We start from the raw sequence: 24,950 nt of genomic DNA on the forward strand, positions 1-24,950 counted from the left end.
AAGCTTCTTGGGCAACTCAACAGGCATAATGTCTTGGTTCTCTACCAGAACACGGGCAATTATGGGAGGGACTTCTTCCTTGACCTTGTCCCCAGGGTCAATCTCCTTCAGTGTTGCCAAGTACGTAGCCTCTCCCTTCTTTATTCCCTTTTTGACTTGCAAGGCTGAGAGTTGGTGTCCGCCGCTCACCCTTCTTGCAGTCACAAAGCAAGGGTTTTCCTTCTCGAGTATACAAAGTAAATTATAATAGGGCATGGGGTAAGCATTTACCTGTCTGAAGAACTTAAGTCCCAGCACGACCTTGAAGTCATCCATAGGAGCTACGGAGAAGTCTATCTTACCACTCCAGCTCCCCAAACATAGTTCAACTCCTTGTGCTATGCCACATAGTTGCTTAGGAGGTGAGTTAACTGCCTTCAAACTTCCTCCCTCCTGCACTACCTTGAGGCCTATTCTCTTGGCCTCTTCTGGAGTGATAAAATTATGGGTAGCTCCAGTGTCACACATTATGGTGACAGGTGATCCATTCAACTTCTCGTCTATGTACATCAAGCCCTCACCTTTAGGATTCTTTGGCAAGGGTTTGACCTTTAAAGCATTGAGGAGTCGTAGAGATCCCATCTCCGCTTCAGGCTCTTCTTCTTCAGCCTTCTCCATTATGGCTGCCAACGTACCTAGCTTCGGACATTCTCTCATTCGATGAGGGCCTTTGCACACAAAGCATCCCGTCTGTTCCTTGAAGGTCTTCTTCTGTCCTTCAGGTTGTTTCTTCTGTAGGAACCTGCTATCACCCCCTTTGGATATCCCCCTACCCTTGTCTCCCCCACCTTTTCCAAAATTAGGTTTGGAAGACTTGGGTTTAGAGGGTTCACCTTTTTCCTTATGGTACTCTGTGAGACTTTCGGCTACTGTAATTGCCTCATCAACGGTCTTCACGTCACGCCTCTGTAGCTCGTGCTTGGCCCAGTTCTGGAGACCATCGATGAAATAGAAGAGAGCTTCTTCACTACTCAAATTAGGAATCTGAAGTGTTAAAGAAGTGAAGTCTCGTACGTAGTCAGAGATAGTGGTCTTATGTTTGAGATCCCTCAATTTCTTCCGTGCCTCGTAGACCACATTCTCTGGATAGAATTGCCTCTTCAGCTCTTTCTTAAAGTCCTCCCAAGTATTGATTGTGCAAAGCCCTTTGTCCATGTCTGCATGTTTCCTTCGCCACCATAGCATGGCATTGTCTGTAAGGAAATAGGCTGCGGTACGTACCTTGGTTTGATCATCAATCATCCCTAAGGTGTCAGCATAACGTTCCATTTACCATAAGAAGTTCTCAACTTCCTTGGCATCTCGTACCCCCTTGAATTCCTTGGGTTTGGGAAGATCCAACTTGACTTCCCTTACTCTACTATTTCCATCCAATAGTGGGCTTCTTCCTCTTTCTTCTAAGGAAGTCTTGAGAGTGTCGAGCTGTTGTTGCATCATGGTGATGGCATCCATCACCTTTGTTTCTAAGGTCTTCACTGTATCCTCCCGTTGATCATCAGAGTTTTGCAAGGTATCCACACTACTCTTTACCTCATCAAGTTCTTTGAGAGTGTGGTTTTCCAACGTACGTATATCATCCTCAACTTTCGCTACTCTACCCACCATTTCCTCCATTGCTTTATCTAGAGCATCAATTTTTATAGAGAGTATAGTAAGGTCTTCTGAACGTACCTTACTAGAGCCTCGTGTCCTTTTGCCACCTTGGTGTGGAGGTTGGGATTCCCTTCCCCTCTCCTCGTCGTGAGCAAGAGTCTCCTCAGTCACACCAGACATTCTTGCCTACCAGTAGCACTATCGAAACCATGGCTCCCTCGAACCTGGCTCTGATACCACGTTGTCACGGCCTTGGAACTCCCTTCCCTTAAACCGTGCCGGCCTTAGCTTGATCCCTCTCTTGATCCTTGCTAAGTCAGCCGAATTCCACAAGTAGGCAAAGAGGCTAAGAGAGCTAGATGCACAAGTAGAGAGTAGAGAGCTTAAGTGAATGAACTTTAAGAGCTTTTACACTAAGCTTGAGTGAGTTACAAATGAGGGATGAGGGGGTATTTATAGGCCTCCCCCTTTCTCTAGAAAATTCCCACCTCCTTAATGGACGGTTGGGATTGATTCGATCTAACGGTGTACATTCTATCTCCAGATAATTCTATAGAAATATCTACAAGAAATATCTTGATAATTACAAGGAGACTACTAGAATGTACAAGAGCAAGATATCTCTAGAATGGTCTGGATGCTTCAAGTGTTTTCTACACTACTCTAGAGATATCTAGGTCTTTCGAGGACATACCGGCGTATTCCAGAAGACTCCGGGGTGTTCTTGATTGTCCTGGATCGTTTCAGAAACTTCTAGAATATCTTAACCTCATGAAAATTCTATCTTCGTCACAGACAGCTCAGAAAATAGGGGTGACCACGGTTATGAACTCAGAAGAAGCAGGAGTGTGCTGGAAATCTCACCCAAAAAAAAAAGTTACCGACAGGGACGATGATAGTCACCTCAGTATTCCTCTCCTCTTCTACGTCCTTATAATTCCAAGAGATTACTTTTGCTTTATAAATCACGAGTGGAGAAATATTAGCTTTTTCTCTTACCGTAAATATTAATAACTAGAAAATTGTTTTCAGATCTCTTATTAGACGTTATGTGGATGTGTAACTTTATGAAAACTTCTCGCCTAATTCAATATGGTTCTCACATTGCATTCAATATGTATACATTAAAATAGATCGTAAGTGCAAGCAGAGTTGGTAACGCGTTACAATTGTTCAGTTTTTTCTTTAGTAAATTTCTTTAGTTATATATATATATATATATATTGTTAAGACAATTGAATTGATGTAGAAAATTTTATATTGAATAAAGTGAAAGAAATCGCAAACTTAAATTTTAAGGGTTTGAGTTAATTAATTGGCTCATTAACACGCAGGGTCCTTCTAGAATTGGAATAAGAGTGTAGAGCATGGGCCTTTCTTGACACCTAATCATGTGGCCCATTAACAAAAAGTACTTTGGTGAGAGGCCCGTTGACAAAAAGGTGAGAGAAGAAGAAAAAAAAGTGTTCAAGGAAAAAATATGGGGTTCGTTAGCGAAAAATTGAAAATAAAAAGGAAAGATCATGGCTTAATGTGGATCGATTTGCAATAAAAATGCAGGGCCTATTAGTTTTTCTAGTAAGTAATAGCAAAGTGTTATTCTTGACCATTCGTCACTTAGGTGCTTATTAAAAATATAAATACCTTATTATTTTATTTTTGAACTTATTGTCCATCAAAAACTAAAGTTAATTTGTAAACTATAGAAATAAAAAATGTTAATATGATATTATAAAAATATAATATATATTTTTAGGTGTCTCAGAGTCACAGTCAACAATGGTGTAATTTTTTAAACAGAATGGGGAACAAGAGATAGACATTGAAAAAAATGTTTTACAAAACAATTGAATTATGAAAACCAAAAAACTATTGACGGGTTCCTCTCTTCTGATCTGTCGACCTCATTGTTCAGAGAGTATAGCAATCATCAATCATGATTTTATATGCAAGACGAGGAGTTGGATTTGATAATCGTACTTAGTATAGATATTGAATGTTCATATTATTTAAACCGTTAAAATTTAATTTAATAATTTTAAATTAATATTTCATTTAAAACTAATAAGTGAATGAATTTATTTAAACTGTTGATATTTTTCCGACGATCCACATGATAGAAACACTTAATGTCTGTAATAAACTAGGATTAGATATTAAAAGTGTTAGTGCAGCAATAAATAAAAAGAAAAGTGAAAGTATAAGCAAACATAGGCTGAAAGTGGGGAATGTGAAAGAGAAAGGGCATGTACCACACCAACAATCCAACATCACGTCACGTGAGTGGTCATGCATTGAGCAGCCTTCTGCGAACTCTGATGACCCAACATGCGACGTGGTTTTTGTTTATTTATTTTTCAATGTTGCATCGGACAGAGATTCCAAACAAGGAGGATACTCGCTAAGCATATTCAATTTCTGTGAATTTTATTTTATATTTCTTGATTAATGTACATAGATATAATTTTAAACAACAATATGATAATGTAGAATATAATAGAGGTAGTGATCATAAATATAGAGAGAGAGAGAAATTAGCTAGTATACTGTAGATATGTGCATAATAATAGCTCCGAGTTACTTGAATGGCCATACTTCTTTGCAAGACTATTCTTCTTCCCCCTGGAAACCTACCTAATGGGAATAAGAGGATGTGCCCATCTAGTGAAGCCGAGTCAACTCTCCACTTTCATGACACTGTGGCGTTATCTTTAAAATTAGGGGTGTTTACGGGACGGGATGAGATGAGACTGGGACACCCCCATCCCGTGTCTCGTTCCGAAAAAAAAATGGACTGAATTTTGATCCTGTGTCCCGTCCCGTCCCGAAAGTCGTCCCGTCTCGTTAAGAGTCGGGACGGGACCGGGACAAGATCGGGACGTCCCGATAAATGGAATAATATCAAAAAAAGATTTGGGCAATAACATTCATTAAAATTTTAAATCATATAATTTGTTAAGTTTAAAATTAAAACAACACAAGCACATAAATAACAATAATTTAAAATTAGTTATTGAATTATATTAATCACAACTACATATTATAATAACAAATATAAGTGATCTTTATGTTATAAGATTAGTAACAACAGGCAAGTCAAACACAATATCAAATCATTGTTCTTCTACTTTAATGAAGATATAATAAGCTAATTACTCTTCTAAAAATAAGCAAGAAATATGTTATAAATAAAAGTTATTAAATAGATGGATATAAGAATAAATTATATTAATATAATTAATATATTATAAAGAAAGATATCGTCATGTTTACTCCATGCCATTAAAATTATCAATATAAAAAAACTTTAGTTTTAAATAAGAATTGCAAGTATTAAAATTATAATTGATATAATTAATATAAGTATAAATTATATTAATATAATTCATATATTTAAAATAAAAAATAATATATATAATATTCGGGACGGGACGGGACGTCCCGATGGTAATCCCGTGTCTCATCTCGAACTCTTTTCCTGTCCTGTCCCGTAAAGTCTCGTCCCGATTATTTTCGGATCGGGACAAGACTCGTCCTGATATGATTAAAATAATATTAAATCAATCGAACGAGTTCAGACTGAACACCCTTATTTAAAATGCTTTTTCAAGAATGCACGAGTTCATGCTATGCCAACTGACGTGAATGTACCTTCGCTCGCGCCCGCAATAATTACAACTTGACAAGAAATAATGAGAGCAGGGACATATCAACATTAAGCATGGAGGGCGCAATTGCTACCACTAAAAAAATAAAAATTCTACCCAAGCTTTAATTAAAACTACATTTGCCCGCTTTTAAAATTATAATTGTCCCCATAAAAAATTAATTGCCCCACTCTCTCTTTAAAATTATCAAGCATAAATATTTAAAAACATTGTTTAATTACTCTTATATTTTTTATAAAAAAATTTATGATTCAAATAAAATTAATATATATTTTTAAATTATCAAATATTTTATTTATATACTATTTTTATTAATATTTAAAATTGTATTTTCTTCAAAAATATTAATATTTATATTTAATTTAAAATTTTCCTCCTCTAATAAATTTTTTCGGGTCACTATCTGTAATTGTGGTCCATCTCTAAATTCATTACTTGTTTTTCCCTTTTTTTTTAATTTTAAAAGGCAAATATTTAATGCTACTGCCGCTACTGGCGTGAATGTGTACGTAGTTAGTTACGCACGCACAAGGGCTGTTTCTCTCCCTCGAGGGTCCTATTTCCTTCTTTCTTTCATTATGATTTTTTTTTCCCTTTTCAAAAACACGATGAGAGAGTATTTATGCTTTTCATTTTTTTTTTTAAAAGGCCGCAAGTTGGACGGCGGCGGCAAATGACACGCCCCCTACTCCATGTAAGATCAACCCCCACACGTGTTCATTGCTTCATCAACCATTTGTTGAAATATTATTTATGAATTAACATTAATTGATAAGCTTAATAAATTGGTCCTTGTGATCTTGTGTGAACCGTGATAGGTGGACCACACAAGTGAGCCCAATGGATAGAGGCCCAACCCACAAACCAGTAGCCGTCAGTTATTTCTTATCTCTTAACTGACTGAGTCAAGATAATAGATAATATAATTATTTAATTATTTAATAAGGCACTTACCGATCTGATCTATATAAGACGATTAGTCGGTAACCGAAAACACACGACTCATTTCTTCTACTTCCATTATCACTGAACTCTCTGAAGGCTCTGGGGACTAGAGGGTTGTGTACCTACCTACACTCGAGGTAATCGAGATTTCTCTAGCACTCATGGATTCTTCAGGTACGCATGAATTACTTTATTCTATCATATTTTATTATACATATGAATTGAGATAAACAGATCTAACAACATTTTCATCATTTTTATGTTTTAATTTAAGTTTAATAATTTTCGTGATGAGAAGTGTCCGCGGCATTTCATATTCAATTAACGTCTCACACAAACTTTGATACCACCAGAATTGTTATCTTGCAATAATCAATGTAATTACAACAACACTGGTGAGCAAATTAATTTCTCCTTCTGACCGGTTACTTTTTTAATACATGAAGGAATCAAACACCGTAATGCCCGTGGGTCACGTCATTAAGACTTACATCGAATCATATAATGCAGTAAAACATCATTTACTAATTTAATTTGCTTTATAATGGATCATCCAAATAATAAGATAACAATAATTAATAAAACCCGAGGCTGGAAAAGAAATGTGTTGGGGAACATTTCGGAAGAGGAGAACATGACTAGGTTGCCCGCCATTTCTTAATACAAAATATTGAGACATTGAGTTTGTGAATCTTTTTCATTTAAATACCTCTTCTAGTAACGGATCTAAATCTTGATACATGGAGGCAAAAACTGAAATATTACAAAGTTGGGGGGTCAAAAATAATTTTCACATGTGTTAAAAATAAACACACTTTTTTAAAGAAAGTTTATATCACGGTGACACCCAACTCTATGTAGACTTTTTTTTGAAATAAGTCAACTCACACTTAATATCTCAATAATATCAACACGAACACAACAACTTTTTTTCCAGCCCTTAATTTTTGTTTTCCCAATAAAAGGAGTTTGTGATAAATTGGGCAAAACAAAGAAGAAATAAAAAAAACTAACAAGTGACGTGTTCTCAATTCTCTGCTAACTAACTCGTTGGATGAGGATGTTTTTGGGGCGCTTAAGTGAGTTGATTTCAGAGGTGAGTAAGCGGGAGGCACCGGGAGCCATCAATTATGATCCATGAATAAATTTTTCACCCATAAGAATCACAATTATTGCCTTCTTGAATGTACCTTTCTCCGATCCCTTTTCTTCGTTCCGTGAAATAAGTTACACGTGTTCTTTGTTAAACCCCTCATACACGCACGAGATCGATTTTAATTTAAGGCCAATGAAAAAAATCATCTTCAAAAGAAAAGGATATTTCATGTCTTGATTAAAGTATTTATTTATTCATAAAATGTTGATTCAATTAGTAAGAATTTAATTCATAACTCACAAAATAATAATAGGATCAAATTTTATTGTTAATATAAAAATCTTGTTGATAGATGATTTATAAATACTTTTATGGGCAGTCTTTGAGTTAAGAGGCATGCTAGACTCTTGATAAGTCCTATAATTCACTTCACATAAAGTTTCATGCATAAAAATCAAGTATTTATTTATTTCTCAGGTTATTTGTGGGGGAGATGAAAGAGAGTGAGAAGGGGTAGAGAGATATAATTATATATGTGCACTGCGTTAATTATTTGTTCCTAGTTCAGGCATGTTTTTTTTTTCTTACTAAAATAATTTTGTTAGAGATAAAATTGAATACTAAATATATGCATATTTTTTAATAAAAATTTAAATGTTAATTCAGGAATAATTTTTTTTTATAGACCCAACTCCGTTGAGTAGTTTATTTTGATATATGTGCTAATTGAAATTGATATTGCCTAGGTAACTCTGCCGTATTGGTCAAGGGCCCCCACTCTGGCCCAAAAATATCAGGCAGTGCCTAATAATATTCCCCATCGCACCTCGCGCTGCTCATTATATATATTGAATTAGAGTATGGTGTGTAATTTTTTATGCAGTAATGTCATTTTGTCTTTAAATCTCTCAAGAATTGTATTCTGTAAATTAGACACGATTTCTGTATTACACGAAATACTGAAAATATTAAGTGACGAGGGCATTTGCTATAACTTTTATTATACTAGTTTGTATATATACATAGATCATTGTAATTTACAACACTCAATCATTATTTTATACCATTGTCATTTGAGAAAAATAAATATGTATGCATGTCAGCCACACAAGCGAATGCTGAACTCCTCGCTTTTCGTGCTCCCTCAGCCCCTCTCACGTTAACCACTTTACATAAATTTTAAAAATTAGTTAAAATGAATTAAATATAAAAAAATCATGATCTTATAATTAAAACCCTAAATCAAATTTAAAAAAGAATCATTATCTGAGCTCAGAGTAAAATAAGGAAAACGGTCATAAATATTTTATTAAAATTTGTAAAAAAAATTTTATTAAAGGGCATAACGTGAGATCTGTATAAATAAGATCAAAATAATTTTTTTTTTAATTGCCACAATGAGTCGGTGACGGAGGGAGGAGGAGAAATGAAAGGAAAGCACGCGCATTTGAATAATCGCATGAAAAAGTAGCTACTTAGCGGCTGAGAAAGGGCAACGTATGGGGAATGGTAGTTGAGTCTAAAGGGTGAACACAATACCTCCACGACAATTCCTCGATTGCAGAGGTAGTGGGGCTGGCTTCATTAATGGTTTTGTACCCTCAGAGTCATCCTCATTGACTCATCTCCAGCACCCATTACCAGTCCTCTGAATCCTCATTGATGTCCTTCTCACAAATCCCACCCGTCTACCGATACACTCACATGCATCTTCTATAAATGTACCTATATCGTCATCGCTCCTTGATAAGCAAGAAGTTGCACGTATATCCCTACACAGTCACGCAGGAAACTTCATGGAGGTAGAGAGGGTGCAAGCTATCGCTACCTTGTCCTTGAACGCCGGCTCCATTCCGGCAGAGTTCATACGGCCGGAGAAAGAGCAGCCGGCCATGACCACATTTCGCGGTCCCGTGCCTGACATACCCACCATTGATCTCAGCCATCCCGACCAGGACCGTCTGGTGGAGATGATCTCTAAGGCCAGCCAGGAGTGGGGTTTGTTCCAGCTCGTGAACCATGGAATACCCTGTGACCTGCTACAAAAGCTGCGCAGTGTTGGGAAACACTTCTTTGAACTCCCCCAGGAGGAGAAGGAGAAGTACGCCAAGCCACCTCAAGGCTTCGAAGGCTACGGAACCATGCTTCAGAAGGATCTCTACGGCAAGAAATGCTGGAACGACCATCTTTTTCACCTCATATGGCCTCCCTCCAAAATCAACTACCAGTTTTGGCCAGAGAATCCTCCGTCTTACAGGTACATATATACATAGACATGTTCTTGTATGTTATGTATTTTGATTTCTGAGTGATATGACAATATTGTATGTACCTGCAGGGATGTGAACGAAGAGTATGCAAAGTATGTGAGGGAGGTGGGAGATAAGGTGTTCAGGTGCCTGTCATTAGGGTTAGGGCTGGAGGAGAATGCGATGAAAGAGGCGGTGGGAGGAGAGGAGCTACAGTACATGTTGAAGATAAACTATTATCCACCGTGTCCTCGCCCTGATCTGGCCCTGGGAGTCTCTCCTCACACCGACTGTTCCACTCTCACCATTCTCGTCCCGAACGAAGTTCCGGGCCTTCAAGTTCTCCACGATGAACGTTGGATCGACGCCAAGTATATCCCCAATGCTTTGATCGTTCACATCGGCGATCAGATTCAGGTTTAGTTTTCCTCCCTTTCCTTGACCACCTCATTTTTTCCAGCATATGCGTGCCACGGCAAACAAAATACTCCCTCCGCTTCAAATGATAAAACATTTTTTTCGGACTAAACTTGGTCTAGAATGCTGGACACTGTGTACTTTTAAAAATATTTTTTTTTTTAAAAAATTATCATTCTATTGAGTAATATGTGAGTATATATGATAAATATAATTCGACGAAACAATCATTTTAATTTTTCATAGTAAATGGGCGTCATTTTTCATTAAAGTATGAAAATAAACTCTTTTTATTGACATGCAAAATAAAATTAAAAATGTGCTATAATTTGAAATGGAGTTGTGTGTGTTTATATAACTTATATGAGATCTTAACCATATACTCCTGTGATCTTATTTTTATGACTGAGAGAGGTGATTAATCCTTATCCTATTTATTGACCATTTCATTATTTTTTATATTTTTGTCATCTTTAAATGGTGGGAGAAAATGTTAAAAAATATTTTTTTGATTTTTTATCAATGAAAACTTATTAAATTTTAAAATATTGTTAATATAATTTAATTTTTTAAATTATGATAAAACATAATAAGGGAGACTTATAAATAGAACAATTAAAGAAAAATATATATATACATATATTTTTGCTTATCTTTTCTGGTTAACATGTTGTACTTTTATTAACCCTTGCACCATGATTAATTATAGCAGTATATATAGTTAAATCCAATGACTATTTTATTAAATGCTGACAGCCAACATAGTGTCAATCGAATAACTAAAATTATATGAACACTCATTTAATGTCGCCATGTGTCACCCAAACAGAGAGACGTACGTGTTACTCTCTCTCTACACACACAGGCGCGCAGAAAACGATAGATGCACACAAGCTTGCGAGTCCCGCATTTACTAATGTAGCGGGATCCATAAACTTTATGTATTTGTCGCTGTTCACTTGAAGACACGCACCCGAAAATCTGATGTTTTTTTTTTTTTGGACGAAGAGAATCTAATCTAACTATAACGTTATGGAGTTAACATCTTGTTTTACATTTGATGATTTAATTTTGATGAGAATCTAGAAGATCTGCAACCTTCCAGATGGTGAGATATTATGAATTCATGAAATTGTTTTTTTAACAATCAGTAAATTAGATGTGGAATAATATAATGGTATAAACATTGCTTTATTTTTTTTATAACCTTTTAAATTTTGAAATGATTTTGATAATTTTTAAATGAATCAAAAAAGATATGGCAAGGAGAATAAATGCAGGTAGTTTTGTGATAAATTAATTTTTTAAAATTTGCACGAAAGCTATAATTTTAAAAAATGGACATGTAGCCGCCTGTAGAGCAAGATTTTAGTAATTATAGATTCTAATTTGTCAGGACACATTGATTTCAAAATATTGACTTGATAATTTTCAAAAGGTGGAGACCCTACCTTTTAATTTAAGTATAAACGAACAATAACAAACTGTGCATGTAAGCGTTGAATGGAGAGTATAAGTAAACATGTGTTATATACACAAGAAAGTTTTTTTCATTCTTTCGGCTGGACGGAGTGAAACGTGAATAATTTAATTAGACATGAATAAAATCTTGATTTTACTCTCGCTATTTTGGTTTGAAAAGTTTTACACATAAATAATCCAAATCCTAATTATAACGATCAAGAAAATAAAAAAAAATGAGTACATATCAAATGAGGTGGAGATAACACTCTACTTTGTTGACTTGATACAGACAGGAAAACCGAAAAGGTAATTTATAGCACATTAATATGAAAGAGGGCTCTATCCATTTTTTTTATTCTCTGTTTTTTTTTTTGATAAAATTTCTATTCTTTATTTATCAATCATAATCATTCATCAAATTTATAATGAAATAAATTTATTTAATATAATGATATTAATAATCACGACTGGAAAGTGAAAAAAAAAAAGAGATGAAAGAAATGGAGAGACTTATCTCCCGATCATCTCCCCATGATTTCACGCCCTTTTGTCTCATACCGAAGCTAATCGGCGGAGACATGAGCATGAACGTATGACCTCATGAAAAGGACGCGTGAAATTTGAAAGTGAAACATTAAATGATAGACAGGAGGCCATTGGACGTTGATATATAGGTTGAGGTTGTAAATGTAAGCTCCTCCCTTCTAAATATTAAAAATAATCAATGCATACAAAAACATTAACTAAAAATAATAATTATATTTAAAATTTAAAAAATTAAGTTAAATTATTCTGTAATTAATAAAATAAATTTGTTTAACTAAAATAAAAGAAACATTAATTTTATGAGAGATAGTTTAAAAAAGTGAATGATAAATATTTCTTAAAATTTATAATTTTATTTATATGTGAAAATAAAGTTATAAATATAAATATACAATGATAATAAAAGTGGAATGATGTGATGGAGGAACAGATAGCGAGCAACGGCAAGTACAAGAGCGTGCTGCACAGAACCAAGGTGGACAGGGACAGAAGCAGGATGTCGTGGCCGGTGTTCTTGGAGCCTCCTGGCGACTTCCTGGTAGGACCTCTTCCTCAGCTCCTGTCTCAGGATAACCCTCCCAACTACGAGCCTCGCTCCTTCAGTGACTATCGCTTCTCTAAACTCAACAAGCTTCCCCTCCACGATTAGACCTTCTTTTCTTCTTTGTTTCCTCTTCATTCCTTTGCCCATTCCCCTTTCCCGCTTCTTTCCTTTTTTGAATCTCAACTGTGATTCCTCTCTTGTTTTATCCACTTCTCTCTGTTTGTCCACTGTCAACCATGTATGAAATCCAAGCTACAATAAACAAACAAATCTAAACTTCGGCTTTCCATGTTGACACCGATCCTGATTTTCCGGCACTGACTGTTTCACGCATGATTACTTCTTAGTGTCTAACTTCCTCCTCGTCATTTTAATTGCAATAAAAAATACATTATGCTAGCCCTCGGCTCTTAATTGCCCATCCGCACCTGCCAACTGCCCAACAATTTTCAATATGCTATTGTTGTGGATTATGGATTAACATATACTATAAATTATCAATTAAAATACAGAAATATAATTTAATCTATTAAAGTTTATTTCGGATAATTCATGACCGCAGTGGGAAAAGGAAAAAAAAAAATCATTTATTAAATATTTTAATAATAGCTCCCCGTTACCTCGGATTACTAATTAAATTTTATAAATTATCTTCGTTTATTAATTTTTGACACCTAATATTTTAACAAAAGATTTATACAGTATTAAATTTGATCCATGTTCAAATGACTTTTGATAACAGAATCTGTTCAAAACCAAAAAAGAATAATGATAAAAGAAGAGAGGAGAAAAATGGAAATCGAGAAATTGGAAAGGACCAGAGAATCCTCTGCTGGGCATGGCTTCTAGACTTCTGATGCACATCCGTGCCCGTTGATCGCATTTTGTCAACGAAAAATTATTTCTTGACCAACATCAACGAAACTAAGCGAGTATAATTTTTGTACTTTTACTTCTCTTTCCATTTCTGGAATAAAACAAAAACTTAGAAACGGAGGGCGATTTTCGCGGCGAGCCAACACTGTTGGGTTTCGCGTTGACGACGCTACCCCGAGGCTTTCTTCTTCTGCTCGACTATATGACGATTCAATGATCGTCTTCCACTTTTGCAATTGGTGTTACTCATGAGTCCGTTTCGCCATGTCTCTGAGGACCGTAACGAAACCGGTCCAACTGGCGCTTGCTCCGCTTCACTCTTACCGGAGGCATACCAAAGCGGTTCGGCCCCGGCAATGTCGTCCTTCCGATCACACTCGACCATTGGTCATTCTCACGGCTCCACTCAACGCAACCCCGCCTCTGTGGTCCAACGGTCCGTGTCTGCGATAACCTCTCGCCAACACAACCATCGAGGGGTCATGATCAATGGCATTGTCGGAAATGGAATCTCTGGCATCTTGTACAAGTGGGTCAATTACGGTCGCGGGTGGCGCGCGCGGTGGTTCGTTCTCCAGGACGGCGTTCTTTCTTATTTCAAAATCCACGGCCCCAATAAGCTCGTGCTCAATAGAGAAGTCGAAAGGGGGTCTATGGTCATCGGGGAAGAGTCCCTCCGTCGAATTGCCAGTCACCGCAATAACCCCTCTCGCCAACGCAAACCCGTCTGCGAAATCCATCTCATGGTCTTTCTCGATTCAATTTTGCCCAATTATTCATACGATTGTTCTTTTCCAACAGTTGGACCCGATCTGGAACGTGTAATATTCTGAAAGTTAAGCATATATAAATTGATGTAGGTGTGTTCAATACGAGAGAGCAAGTCCGATGAGAGGAGGTTTTCTATGAAAACGGGGACGAAGAAGAGGCTACATTTGAGGGCGGAGAGCAGGGAGGACAGGGACGCGTGGGTGGAGGCATTGAAGGCCGTGAAGGGTTTGTATCCACGCTCGCCGAAGAATGCAGAGATAATGGCTCCGCACGAGACGATGCTAATGTCCACCCAGAAGTTAAGGCAACGCCTCTTGGAGGAGGGTGTCAGTGAGATTGCCATACAGGAGAGTGAAAATATTATGAGAAGCGAGCTCGTGCAGATGCATAAACATATCATGGCCCTCAAGCAGAAGCAGAAGCTCCTGTTGGACTCATTGCGCCATTTAGAGGCAAGTCTTCTAATTTAGATTCACTAATCCAAATCGCTCACAAACAAAACTGAACCCTTGACAAAAATGGAATTTGTGATACTCCATAACAAAACGCTTTCGAGGTAATTTAATAGCTTGATAATTCTTATTATGACTGGTGAGCGGACTGCATTTTTTAGACAGAAAAAGTTGACTTGGAAAACACACTTGTCAATGAAACCCAAAGGCAGTCAAAGGTCGGTGTTGGAGGTTCCCTTACATCAAAGCATGGAAAGTTTAGCGGTACGTTTTGCTCTTCCTAACTAACTAATAATATTACTTCACTTATGGTATTGTATTGCGGCAGACTCACTCTACACGTGTTTCTCTCGGGTGGCACCGTCACCACCTGCTTGAATTAATTAGTACTACCCCTGCCTCCCATTTGCGAAGATTGGGTTACTCCTAGTTTGGATTTAGTTTACAAGTCCTTTGGCTGGGCTGATCCCGAAAGGCTTTCAAGAAATAAGTGGCCCAATGCCATTTTATGATCCTGTGGATAAGCTTAAAAATAATTTCACCTAGATCCCTTTGTAAGCAGACAAATATTGCATATATTGGGTATTTTTTTTAAAGTTTATTTGTATCTAAATATAAAGAATGTAACATTTTTAAGTATAATTAGACAATTTCACCTTTATCTTAATTAAAAAAAGGAGATATTAATTATATGCTTTGTTGCCTACTATTATGAAATTAATTGTGACATTATTAAAGGTGACTTGTAGCAGATTTCAGCTATAACCACATTATTTTCAGAATTATTTTCGCAAATAGACCACCCTTGCGCCAGAATAAACAGACTGAGGAGAGGAAAAGTAGGAGAAGGAGAATATTATATGATTGATAAATTCATTTTTACCCATCCCTCTAGTCATTTCACTATTGTGATATTATACGCAGATGGAAGTCCAAGTGATTCTTCTGACGATCAATACAGGCATGATCAGTCTGACGATGACAATGATGCATTCTTTGATACAAGTGATATTCTTTCGTTAAGTTCTTGTAGAGAAAATGAATCTGATTCTGATTGTGAGGAGACCTCTACCGAAACACATGACGTAAATTCGCTTACTGCGAGATCCAATTATCCTCTAGTGACGAGACGAAAGAAATTGCCCGATCCTGTTGAGAAAGAGAAGGCCGCCAGTCTATGGTCAATAATTAAAGATAATATTGGGAAGGATCTCACAAGCGTTTGCCTCCCAGTTTACTTCAATGAGCCTCTTTCCTCATTGCAGAAATGTTGTGAAGACCTCGAGTATTCTTACCTTCTAGACCGAGCATTTGAATGGGGTCAAAAGGTTAGTTTGCTTTCTCGAACAAGAGCTGGTTATTCACCAAGGCAATTGCTACAACCCAAGGTTTGTACACAGGGTAACAGTCTTATGAGGGTGCTAGAGGTGGCTGCATTTGCAGTTTCAGGGTATTCTAGCACTCTTGGGAGGAGTTGCAAACCATTTAATCCACTATTGGGTGAGACATACGAGGCAGATTTCCCAGATAAAGGCTTTCGCTTTATCTCTGAGAAGGTATTTTGTGTACTGCAGAAAGTTAGCATTTACTCCTCAAAAAGAAAAACATATATAAACGAAAATGAAAAAGATTGAACAATTTTTTTTGTTTGAATATCATTCCATTGAGATAGGTCAGTCATCATCCCATGGTTGTTGCATGCCATTGTGAGGGCGGTGGCTGGAAATTTTGGGGCGACGGCAATTTAAAAAGTAAATTCCGGGGTCGTTCCATTCAGCTTGATCCTGTTGGTTTACTGACCGTCGAGTTTGATGACGGGGAGGTCGTTCGGTGGAGTAAGGTATTGTCATTATAGGATTTACTTATACGTCTTTTTTTGCACCTACTGACACTTTTTTTTTTTTTTCCCTTTGGGAAAAAGCAAATTTACACCTACTGACTGCTTTAACCTATCTTTGGTACAATTTAAAGAATTGCCTAACAGTAGTTGTGTAAATTGTCTATATCTTTTAAGATGCCTGGCTACTGATTGTCTAATATTCTATCATCAGGTAACGACATCCATTTACAATCTAATTTTAGGAAAACTGTACTGCGACCATTATGGGACAATGCGCATAGAAGGGAACTGCGAGTATTCATGTAAGCTTAAATTTAAGGAGCAGTCAATAATGGATCGAAACCCTCACCAGGTGCCCTTTCTAGATAAATCCTATTATTTATCATTTCTTGCTTTTGGATGCGGGGAATCAAGAAAATTTAAATCGTTAGATTGTCTTAGAGGTGTGTTAATTGGGGCCTCTTGCACTTTAATTGCATTTAAGTTGCAAAAGCTTCATATGCTAGTTCTATTTCACACTTCCTCAACCGCTTTGTACTTTGTAGTAGCTTTGACTGCTCTTTCTTTTCTTCTGGTTATTGACTCGAATAAATCCTATAAGTTTGATGGAAGAGATTGTTGCCTTTGGACGTTCCTTGGCAAAAAATAACTGATCTGCTGAGCACTTCGATCATGCTGGGTAATATAAGTCGTGGCGCAGGTGCAAGGCGTGGTGGAAGATAAGAATGCGAAAACAGTAGCAACGATCTGTGGGAAATGGGACGAGAGTTTGCACTGTATAATTAATGACAATTCTAAAAGGAAAAAATCCAGCGGGTCGTCAAAACCGTGTCTGCTGTGGAAGCGGAACGAGCCACCCGTCCACTTGACAAGATATAATTTTACCGAATTCGCTGTTGCTCTGAACGAAATCACACCTGGATTGAGGGCAAGTGCTTTTTCTCGAATGCTTTCTGCTTCACAAAATCCTCTGAGGCTATGTCTGAGTTTGTGACATTAAAGTTTCCAAACAGGAGAAGTTGCCACCCACAGATTCGAGGTTGAGACCTGATCAGAGATTTTTGGAGAATGGAGAGTACGAAATGGCCAATACTGAGAAGTTGCGGCTGGAACAGAGACAGCGACAGGTATAACGCGTGCACATGAACTTTAACTTCTAATGCGGTGCTTTTATGTAGTGGTAATAAAAGAGTGAGTATAATTAACAGGCAAGGAGGATGCAAGAGAAGGGTTGGAAGCCAAGGTGGTTTGTGAAGGACAAAGAGGGAAACGGTTACCGTTACGCTGGCGGGTACTGGGAGGCCAGGGAGAAGGGGATCTGGGACTCATGCCCTGACATATTTTGCCAAATCCCAAATGAAACTGATCCTGATCCAACCTCACCTTCCTAATTCCTCAGCTCTTTCCTCTGTATGTTACAGAGAACAATTTTGGATAAAGCATCTTCTCACAAGTCCCAAATTTTCTGGCAGTTCATAGCTCCGTCTACAGTTGGACAGTTCAGATGATATTGCACAGGCTAGTTTTGTTTTGTTTTGTTTCTTTTTCCCCTCCTTGTTTCATTGTTATATTTCTAAAGATTCATTTAATATTTGTATTCTGTTAAGAATGTTCATATCCATTCTGAACGTCTCGTGAAGTAGCAACTTGATTTCAGTGTCATCCTTTCATGCCATCGACATTTTGCGATTTGTCAGCTTCTAGCCCCATTGGGTCGGTCTCGTTGGTCTGGTCGTGTATTTGGTCACTCCCTCCAGCAAGAAATAAATACTATAATTTTTCAATACTTTTTTTTTTTTTAAACTTCTAGAACGTCATTACTGTAGCACTGTAAATTTATTACTGGACTATTTAGCTGTCCGCATTTTCACATTCCATGCTGAATTTAAATTTGAAGGGGCTCCACCCAAAATATTGACTGATTCTTGATCTTGATTTATTTCCACTTAATTTTTTAATTTTATTTATTTAATTTCAATATGTGAGGAAAAGCTCTCGGATATCAGTTGAAAGTCGCTGGGTCGAAGCTCAAGTCCAGTTGAGCGATGTCAGGCTTAAAAATGGCGGTCCTCGCGCACTTATTATTAAGACAATCCTCTCCTTTTACCAAAATAAAACACAGCAGAATTCACCTTACGTCTTATTTAGTAATGATGAAAATGATTTTGATTAAAAAATATGAATATGAAAGTGAAAATAGATTTGAGGTTTAAAAATATGCTTGGTATGTTGATCTCCTGATATATTTTTAATTAAAAATATATTTGCATAATATTTGAAGACAAAATATCCTTGCTCAAGTAAAAAAAAAAAACCCTAGATTAACAAAACCAATAGTCTACCATCAGAGACACTCAATCCCAGCAGCACCACCATCCATCAACAACATAGATGATGAATCAAAAATGTAGTTGGAGATTTGGTTGCTGTTGCTGTTGAAGATTTGGATGAGAGTCGAGACTATAAATCTAGACAAAGTCAAAGACGAAGAAGTGTGAGGATGAAGCAAACAAGAGAGGGAGAAGTTGAAGATGATGAAGAATGAATTGAAGAGATGAGATTTGGTCGCCATTGTTAATAGAGATCTAGACGGAGTTGAAGTCAAAGACGAAGAAAAATGAAGCGAAGAGGAAGAGTCCGGTGATGATGACAAAGAGTCTGCTACCACCATCTTTGCCACGCATAGTAGACGTACAACAGATAATCATTGCTGCCATCTTCCCTATTCTTTGATTCAGTGTCCAATGATGATGAGAGACGAGGAGGAAGTGCTGTTTTGTCAGTTCGATGACCAAGGGAGACAAGGAGTCCAAAAATAAGAAGGGCAAAAATGATAAAAATTTGGCTTCCATAGAATTTTACACAATTCCATGGGTTAGCAGATGGAATTTATTTCTGTCATTTTTAATTGAATTGAATTCAACATGGAAATAAGATATGGCGTATCAACAACCTAAAATTTAATTTCCATCTTCAATTTATTTTCATACTCTTATTTTCAATGTACCAAACAAGACTTTTAATTTTTTTTTTTAAGGAGCAAGGATTTTATATTAATATTAAAATGTATAAACGAAATTCAATAAATTTAAGTTTTTGAACTTACAATTAGAGAAGATGGATGATCCTTATTATAAGTTACTTGATGACTATTAATAAAGTTTTTTAATATTATCTATAATTAAAGTTATTAACCATGAGAGATATTGTAATGAAAATTTAAAATTTTTTATTTAAATACAAGTAAAATAAAAAATTTATTTATTTTTAAATAAAGTTAATAATTTAATCACATAGTTTTTTTTTTTATTTCGATTAGATGATCAGCGATGCCTTGTCATAGAAACAAAAAGAAGCTTTTGTTTATAGGAGGAGTAATCTGAGAAGGACACATCACGGAATCCTATTGGTGAAGGTTGTGCGGTGTTGGGAAGCTGAGGTATGTGAACATGCCTGGTTTCCACGTTGTTAGTATGGTTACCATTAACAAGGGTCCCATTTTGGTGAATCATATTGTCCCTCTGATCCCTCTTTGTTTTTTTTTTTTTCCTCCTCGCTTTTCTATCCCACTCTTCCTCAAACTTCTCAGACGTAAACATCTTCAAATTTCACAACCGCCAGTCAGCTATTAGTAAGTGGCACTCAAAGTCCTGGCGTGGCCGTTGTTTTATAAACCTAACATCATGGTACACTTCACGAGACCTAATCAATTTTGAAGTGAAATCAAAGACACTTGTTTATAACGACAACGACTGCTTTTTTACCCCGCTCTCAGAGGAAAAAGACACACAATAATAGAAAACAAACAGCCACGGAATGACGGAACAGATATGACTTTGATTGGCTTGGCCCCTCTTTAGGCTACTCATCGGGGTGGGTCTTCTATTAACAAAATTCATTTTGTTCGAATTTCTTAGAGCTCATTTTCAATATATTCAGGTGCGGGGTCATCTTGCATTTTTTACTTAAGTAATGAACTTTAAAATTAACGATGGGCTATTGAGCTGGGGCTACATTGTAATAAAAAAGTCAAAGAAAGCGGCAGTATTTGATTAAACAAAGTCGTCGATCTTTTGATTCAATATTGGAAAATTTAAGAATGAGCAACGTTAATAATGAATGTTGATAAAAGACTAGACACGTGTAATTACACAAAAGGAAGGAGAAGGAACGTGACTTTTTTTTATTGGTTCCAAGAGGAAACATGAGGCGCTTCTCCTCTTATGAGACTGGCTGTGAGAATTATTTAAGATTTAGTGTACAGTTGACCCATCCGCGGAATGGAACAGGGAAATGGGGTGGTAGTGCCTTTGAACGATAAAGAAAAACAGGCAACAAAAAAAGGCTCAGAATCATGGCAATGTCTTTTGTAAGCTTCACCTTTTAACTTCTCAATCACTCTGAGCATCCAAACCGGAGAATAACAACAAATATACTATATCTCACACTAGCCTGTCCCTCTTCTCTCTCTACATTCCTTTTCAGTTTGTCTTATTTACTCTCTCCATTCTCTTCATCCAATCCATTCGCATCGGCGCTATCTCTTCTTCTGAGAAGCTCCGCCGTAATGGGTTGCGATGATGATTCCCGTCACAGATCTCAATCCCCCCACCTCCTCCAACCTTCCTCACCATCATCGGAATCCAGCTTCCGGGAACTTGAGGATGCCTTCCTCCAGGTTTATCAATGTCTCCTCTGAGCTTCCATTTATTTTTCCTCAGCTAAGACCGATATCTGATCACTACTGTCTCACTTTCCAATTCTTTTGCAGACTCAAACGAGAATTTGGCTCGGAGAAGTCCTGCAAATAAGTTTAGATGAGAATCTCGTTATATCTGAGGTGCTTGCTGACGGAGAATTGCTGTACGTACCGACTAATACTAGTCTTATCATAATCAAGGGATGGAACTGATAACTATTGTCTTGTGATTGTGGGAATTAAAACCCAGAGGAGTTTGAGCAGCAAACTGTCAGTTTGGCATTTGATGTTCTTTCTGAATTTAACTAGCTTCACTGGTTTGTAGGTTTCAAGTTTCAAAAGTGGTGTGGAGATTGATGTTGGCTAAGCATTTGGAGTTAAGGCGCGTAATAGCGTACCATCGTCAGCCTCTTGCTTCCAAGGAGAACAGTGGCAGATATAGGCCATATTCTAACGTTGATTCTTTTCTGAAAGTGAGTTCCCTTTTGCGATATATTTTTCTTACTTGTAACAGAATATAGTGTTGGAGTACAGAGAATTACCTAGAATTCAGCAACACCTTACACCAAAAAACCTGCTAGACTGCCAATAGTAATGATCAAAACAACATTTATGTAGTTGATAATAAAGGAAGTCAACATAAATGTAAAGAACAGCGCATTATTATGATTCCCAAATTGGCAATTTTTCTTGTTATTTCTTGAGTCTAGTGAAGCGTAATTGTATGGAGAGTGGTGCTGGGCTGCTGGCACTTCTGATTTGAATCCTGTGGCCTGGGGGGCTCATCTGCATTTTTAAGCATCTTTTGACGTGATCATATGGGTAGACAAGGTCCAAAGTATTCTGCTTATTTGTTTTTTAATCTCTTTATTGTTGGTGCAAATAGATTCTGAGTTGTGACATTTTTTGATACGTAGATCTGCAAAATCTTGGGATTGACTGGCATAGACCTCTTCTCTCCATCGGATGTTGTGGAGAAAAGAAATACTCGAAAAGTTAGTATGTGTATACGCTCATTCTCCAAAAAGGCAAGGTCCAAGCATATAAATGTAAGACAATGTCCACGCCTGTCCATAAAACCATTTGCTCTTATATCTTACTATTTCAATAGTTCCGTTCCTGCTAAACTCAAAAACGAGTGGTGACAGGTTCCAGATTTTGATGTTGTTTCTTGCACAATAACTATGCCCAAGGATATGGTTGGATGCATTCGTAGAAACTTAGAGCTGTCTCAAAGTAGCTTCGCAGATTCTCCTACTTATTACTTGCGGAGGCATGTAGAAGCAAAACACAGGCAGGTGTGTCCTTGCTTTTACTTGTTAGCTAGGAACCTTAAAAAAGACAAGTATTTAATTTCCAATGAATAGACGTCTGCATTTATCATGCTTAGCTACTATTAATTCTTTAGCATGGTACTTTTGTAGGGTTACTCTGTTACAGCCTCCTCCAATTTCCATGAGACATATTTGGAAGAGTCTGACGCCACCGAAATAAATCATGCTGAACTTCAATCTGATGGACTGTATACCGATTTCTTGTATGATAGCACATCGGAGATAAGCTCCAGTGTGGAAGATACACGAGTTCCTCCATCGATCCAGAGTCCTTTTATGTCTAAAGATGTAGATCAACTGGATATTCAAAGTCAACAGAGAATTGAAAATTCTGAGGCTGAGTTTGAATTTTTAAGTTCAGAGAAATCGTTGCATCCTTGCTCAGGGAACATAGAACATGATTGTACCTTCGCTTGGTCATCATCTCCTTCCTGCGACAGTTCACATTTAGATACTAGAGTCAAACATACTCAAGAAAATGGCATTTTGGGCTTTGATTATTCTGAGCAAAACTTGTTTATAAGAAGAGATGCTTTGGAGCAAGTGGCAACCCCAACTCTTGAAGAAATAGCACATCAAATTTACATCACAGTGCCAGTTCTCATGGTTCAAACTCAACTCCCGGGAGTATTGAATATGACACGGGATATTTTGAGATCTGTGACAATATGGAAGTTCTGAGAAATTGGCCAATGAAACCAGTCAACTTGAGTAATAGATATGATGCGCAGGACAATGTTGAGACCCTCGAGTCTTTTGAAATTCACAATGAAAAGATGGATTGGTGGAACCAAATAATCGAAGGGTATAAATCTCAGGACGGTATGGAATATAGGAAAAGGGCATATGAGGTCCCTTCTAGCCACTCTGTTGAGAAATTTGAGGACAATAAGAATTCTTTATCTTCTAATGCTAGTTTTCACGAGTCTGAGGATTTGCTGTCATTTCAGTCCTACTTATCGTCTGATTTTTGTAAATGGGATCAGAAAGGAAAATGTGCTTTGATATCACCTAACGATCGTAGAAGTTTTCCCCCATCGTTTTTAAAGGTGGGATCCTATGAGGAAAATACTCCTTGTATAAAACATGAAGCTTTTGAAGTCATATCCTCTGAATCAAATGAAGAGGAGGCAACGATGAAATTTAACATTGATGGCAAACAGCCAAACAAGGATTCTCAGGCTGTTTTATCCAATGTTGTAGGCATGGATTACCATGAAAATTGTCCCTCTAGCGAGGAAGATGCTAATGATCATGACAAAGGTTACGAAGGTGAAAGAGTACTGCATGTGGTAACCGATGAGGCTGTATCTCAGACACGATCCTGCTTAACAAATCTTGAATGCAAAGATGGTGATCAAGCACATACATACGACATTGATCCTGCAAGCCATTCAGAATGTACTAGCGAGACGCATCTTCCAGTAAGAATTGATCCCATCTCAAGCATGTTTCTGTTAACCAGTAGGTTATATCAAAATTGAAACTTTCTGTCGATTTTGTTGTGACGTAGGAAGAAATAACACCGGAAGATGAGAAGATTTTTCCATCAGCTGATAAATTGGTTGAAAAAGAAGAGGCAAGTGTAGAAAGACCAAGAGGGAAACCTCAAAATATGCTAATGTTAAAATCAGTCCTGGGTGGCACTGCTGCGGTTGGCATGTTGGTCATGTTCTTGCACTTCAGGTTTGTATCGAATGCTTATTGTGGTTTTAAGGATGTTCTGATTCTTGAACGCCTTTGATTTGAGCTATACTTTCGGAACATGTTGTATTGCAGGAGGAGCGGCAGAGAAAAAGATCCAGCATCAATTAAGACATCATCTGGTGATTCTGTGAAAGACAAAGCTACGAAATATCCATCACAGAAGGCAAAGAGGAGGAGTAGAACAGAAGGGGTTTACCCGGCTGAAAAGCTCAAGCTGGGTGATTAGAATGTGGATCACTTCTGAGTTGAACGTTGCCAGTTCAATTTTGAGAATTTCAGGAAGTAATTTTTTTTTAAGAACAATAATAAAGAAAAATCCTGTTAAAATAGTTGATTTCAGGAAGTAATATTTTTTAAGAACAATAATAAAGAAAAATCCTGTTAAAATAGTTACAATAGGGATAAAATCCCCCCCCCAAAAAAAACAATGTTTAAATACAATTTATATCAGAAGTGTTTTAAAACCAAATGAAAGTCTAGAAAATATTTCTAATTTCTAAATGAGTTTGGGAAAAGATCCATGTAGAAAGCTGAAAATCCAAGACCGGCTTCCCCCCCCCCCCCAGCTTTATTATACTTTATGTATTGTAATAACTAAGAAGGAAACAAAATATAACTGTGACAAGAAATGTGAATTCGTATAATTCATGATACACTACTATATAAAAAAACTACAATACAATAAAGCAGTTACGGAATCAATTGACAAT

At 37.0% G+C, this 24,950-nt stretch overlaps 3 protein-coding genes across 5 annotated transcripts; all 3 read left to right on the forward strand.

The window, feature by feature from the left end:
• The first annotated feature begins 8,969 nt into the window (after positions 1-8,969).
• Positions 8,970-12,854, forward strand: LOC129319819 (flavonol synthase/flavanone 3-hydroxylase-like). Its single transcript, XM_054964898.1, has 3 exons — positions 8,970-9,598; positions 9,680-10,007; positions 12,448-12,854. The coding sequence occupies exons 1-3, from the start codon at positions 9,138-9,140 to the stop codon at positions 12,664-12,666; spliced, it is 1,008 nt and encodes a 335-aa protein (XP_054820873.1). The 5' UTR covers positions 8,970-9,137; the 3' UTR covers positions 12,667-12,854.
• Positions 12,855-13,407: 553 nt separating this feature from the next.
• On the forward strand, positions 13,408-18,422 carry LOC129319484 (oxysterol-binding protein-related protein 1B-like). Of its 3 annotated transcripts, XM_054964570.1 has the most exons (10): positions 13,412-14,183; positions 14,298-14,664; positions 14,826-14,924; positions 15,585-15,988; positions 16,061-16,216; positions 16,333-16,500; positions 16,712-16,852; positions 17,201-17,428; positions 17,514-17,627; positions 17,709-18,422. In XM_054964570.1, exons 1-10 carry the CDS (start codon positions 13,686-13,688, stop codon positions 17,889-17,891), a joined length of 2,358 nt encoding a protein of 785 aa, XP_054820545.1. In that variant the 5' UTR covers positions 13,412-13,685; the 3' UTR covers positions 17,892-18,422. The 3 variants fall into 3 exon arrangements, with proteins under 3 accessions (XP_054820546.1, XP_054820544.1, XP_054820545.1); XM_054964569.1 differs by having other exon boundaries at positions 13,411-14,183; positions 15,585-16,216; XM_054964571.1 differs by lacking the exons at positions 17,514-17,627; positions 17,709-18,422 and having other exon boundaries at positions 13,408-14,183; positions 15,585-16,216; positions 17,102-17,342.
• A 2,356-nt stretch (positions 18,423-20,778) lies between these two features.
• LOC129320056 (uncharacterized) lies at positions 20,779-23,350 on the forward strand. The gene is made up of 6 exons (XM_054965205.1): positions 20,779-21,178; positions 21,272-21,363; positions 21,525-21,672; positions 22,117-22,248; positions 22,348-22,497; positions 22,624-23,350. Exons 1-6 carry the CDS (start codon positions 21,068-21,070, stop codon positions 23,212-23,214), a joined length of 1,224 nt encoding a protein of 407 aa, XP_054821180.1. The 5' UTR covers positions 20,779-21,067; the 3' UTR covers positions 23,215-23,350.
• The last annotated feature ends 1,600 nt before the right edge of the window (positions 23,351-24,950 follow it).

Source organism: Prosopis cineraria, unplaced genomic scaffold (genome assembly GCF_029017545.1).
Source record: "Prosopis cineraria cultivar Desert tree isolate PC_DT_omini unplaced genomic scaffold, ASM2901754v1 PC9, whole genome shotgun sequence".
Lineage (NCBI taxonomy): Eukaryota > Viridiplantae > Streptophyta > Magnoliopsida > Fabales > Fabaceae > Prosopis > Prosopis cineraria.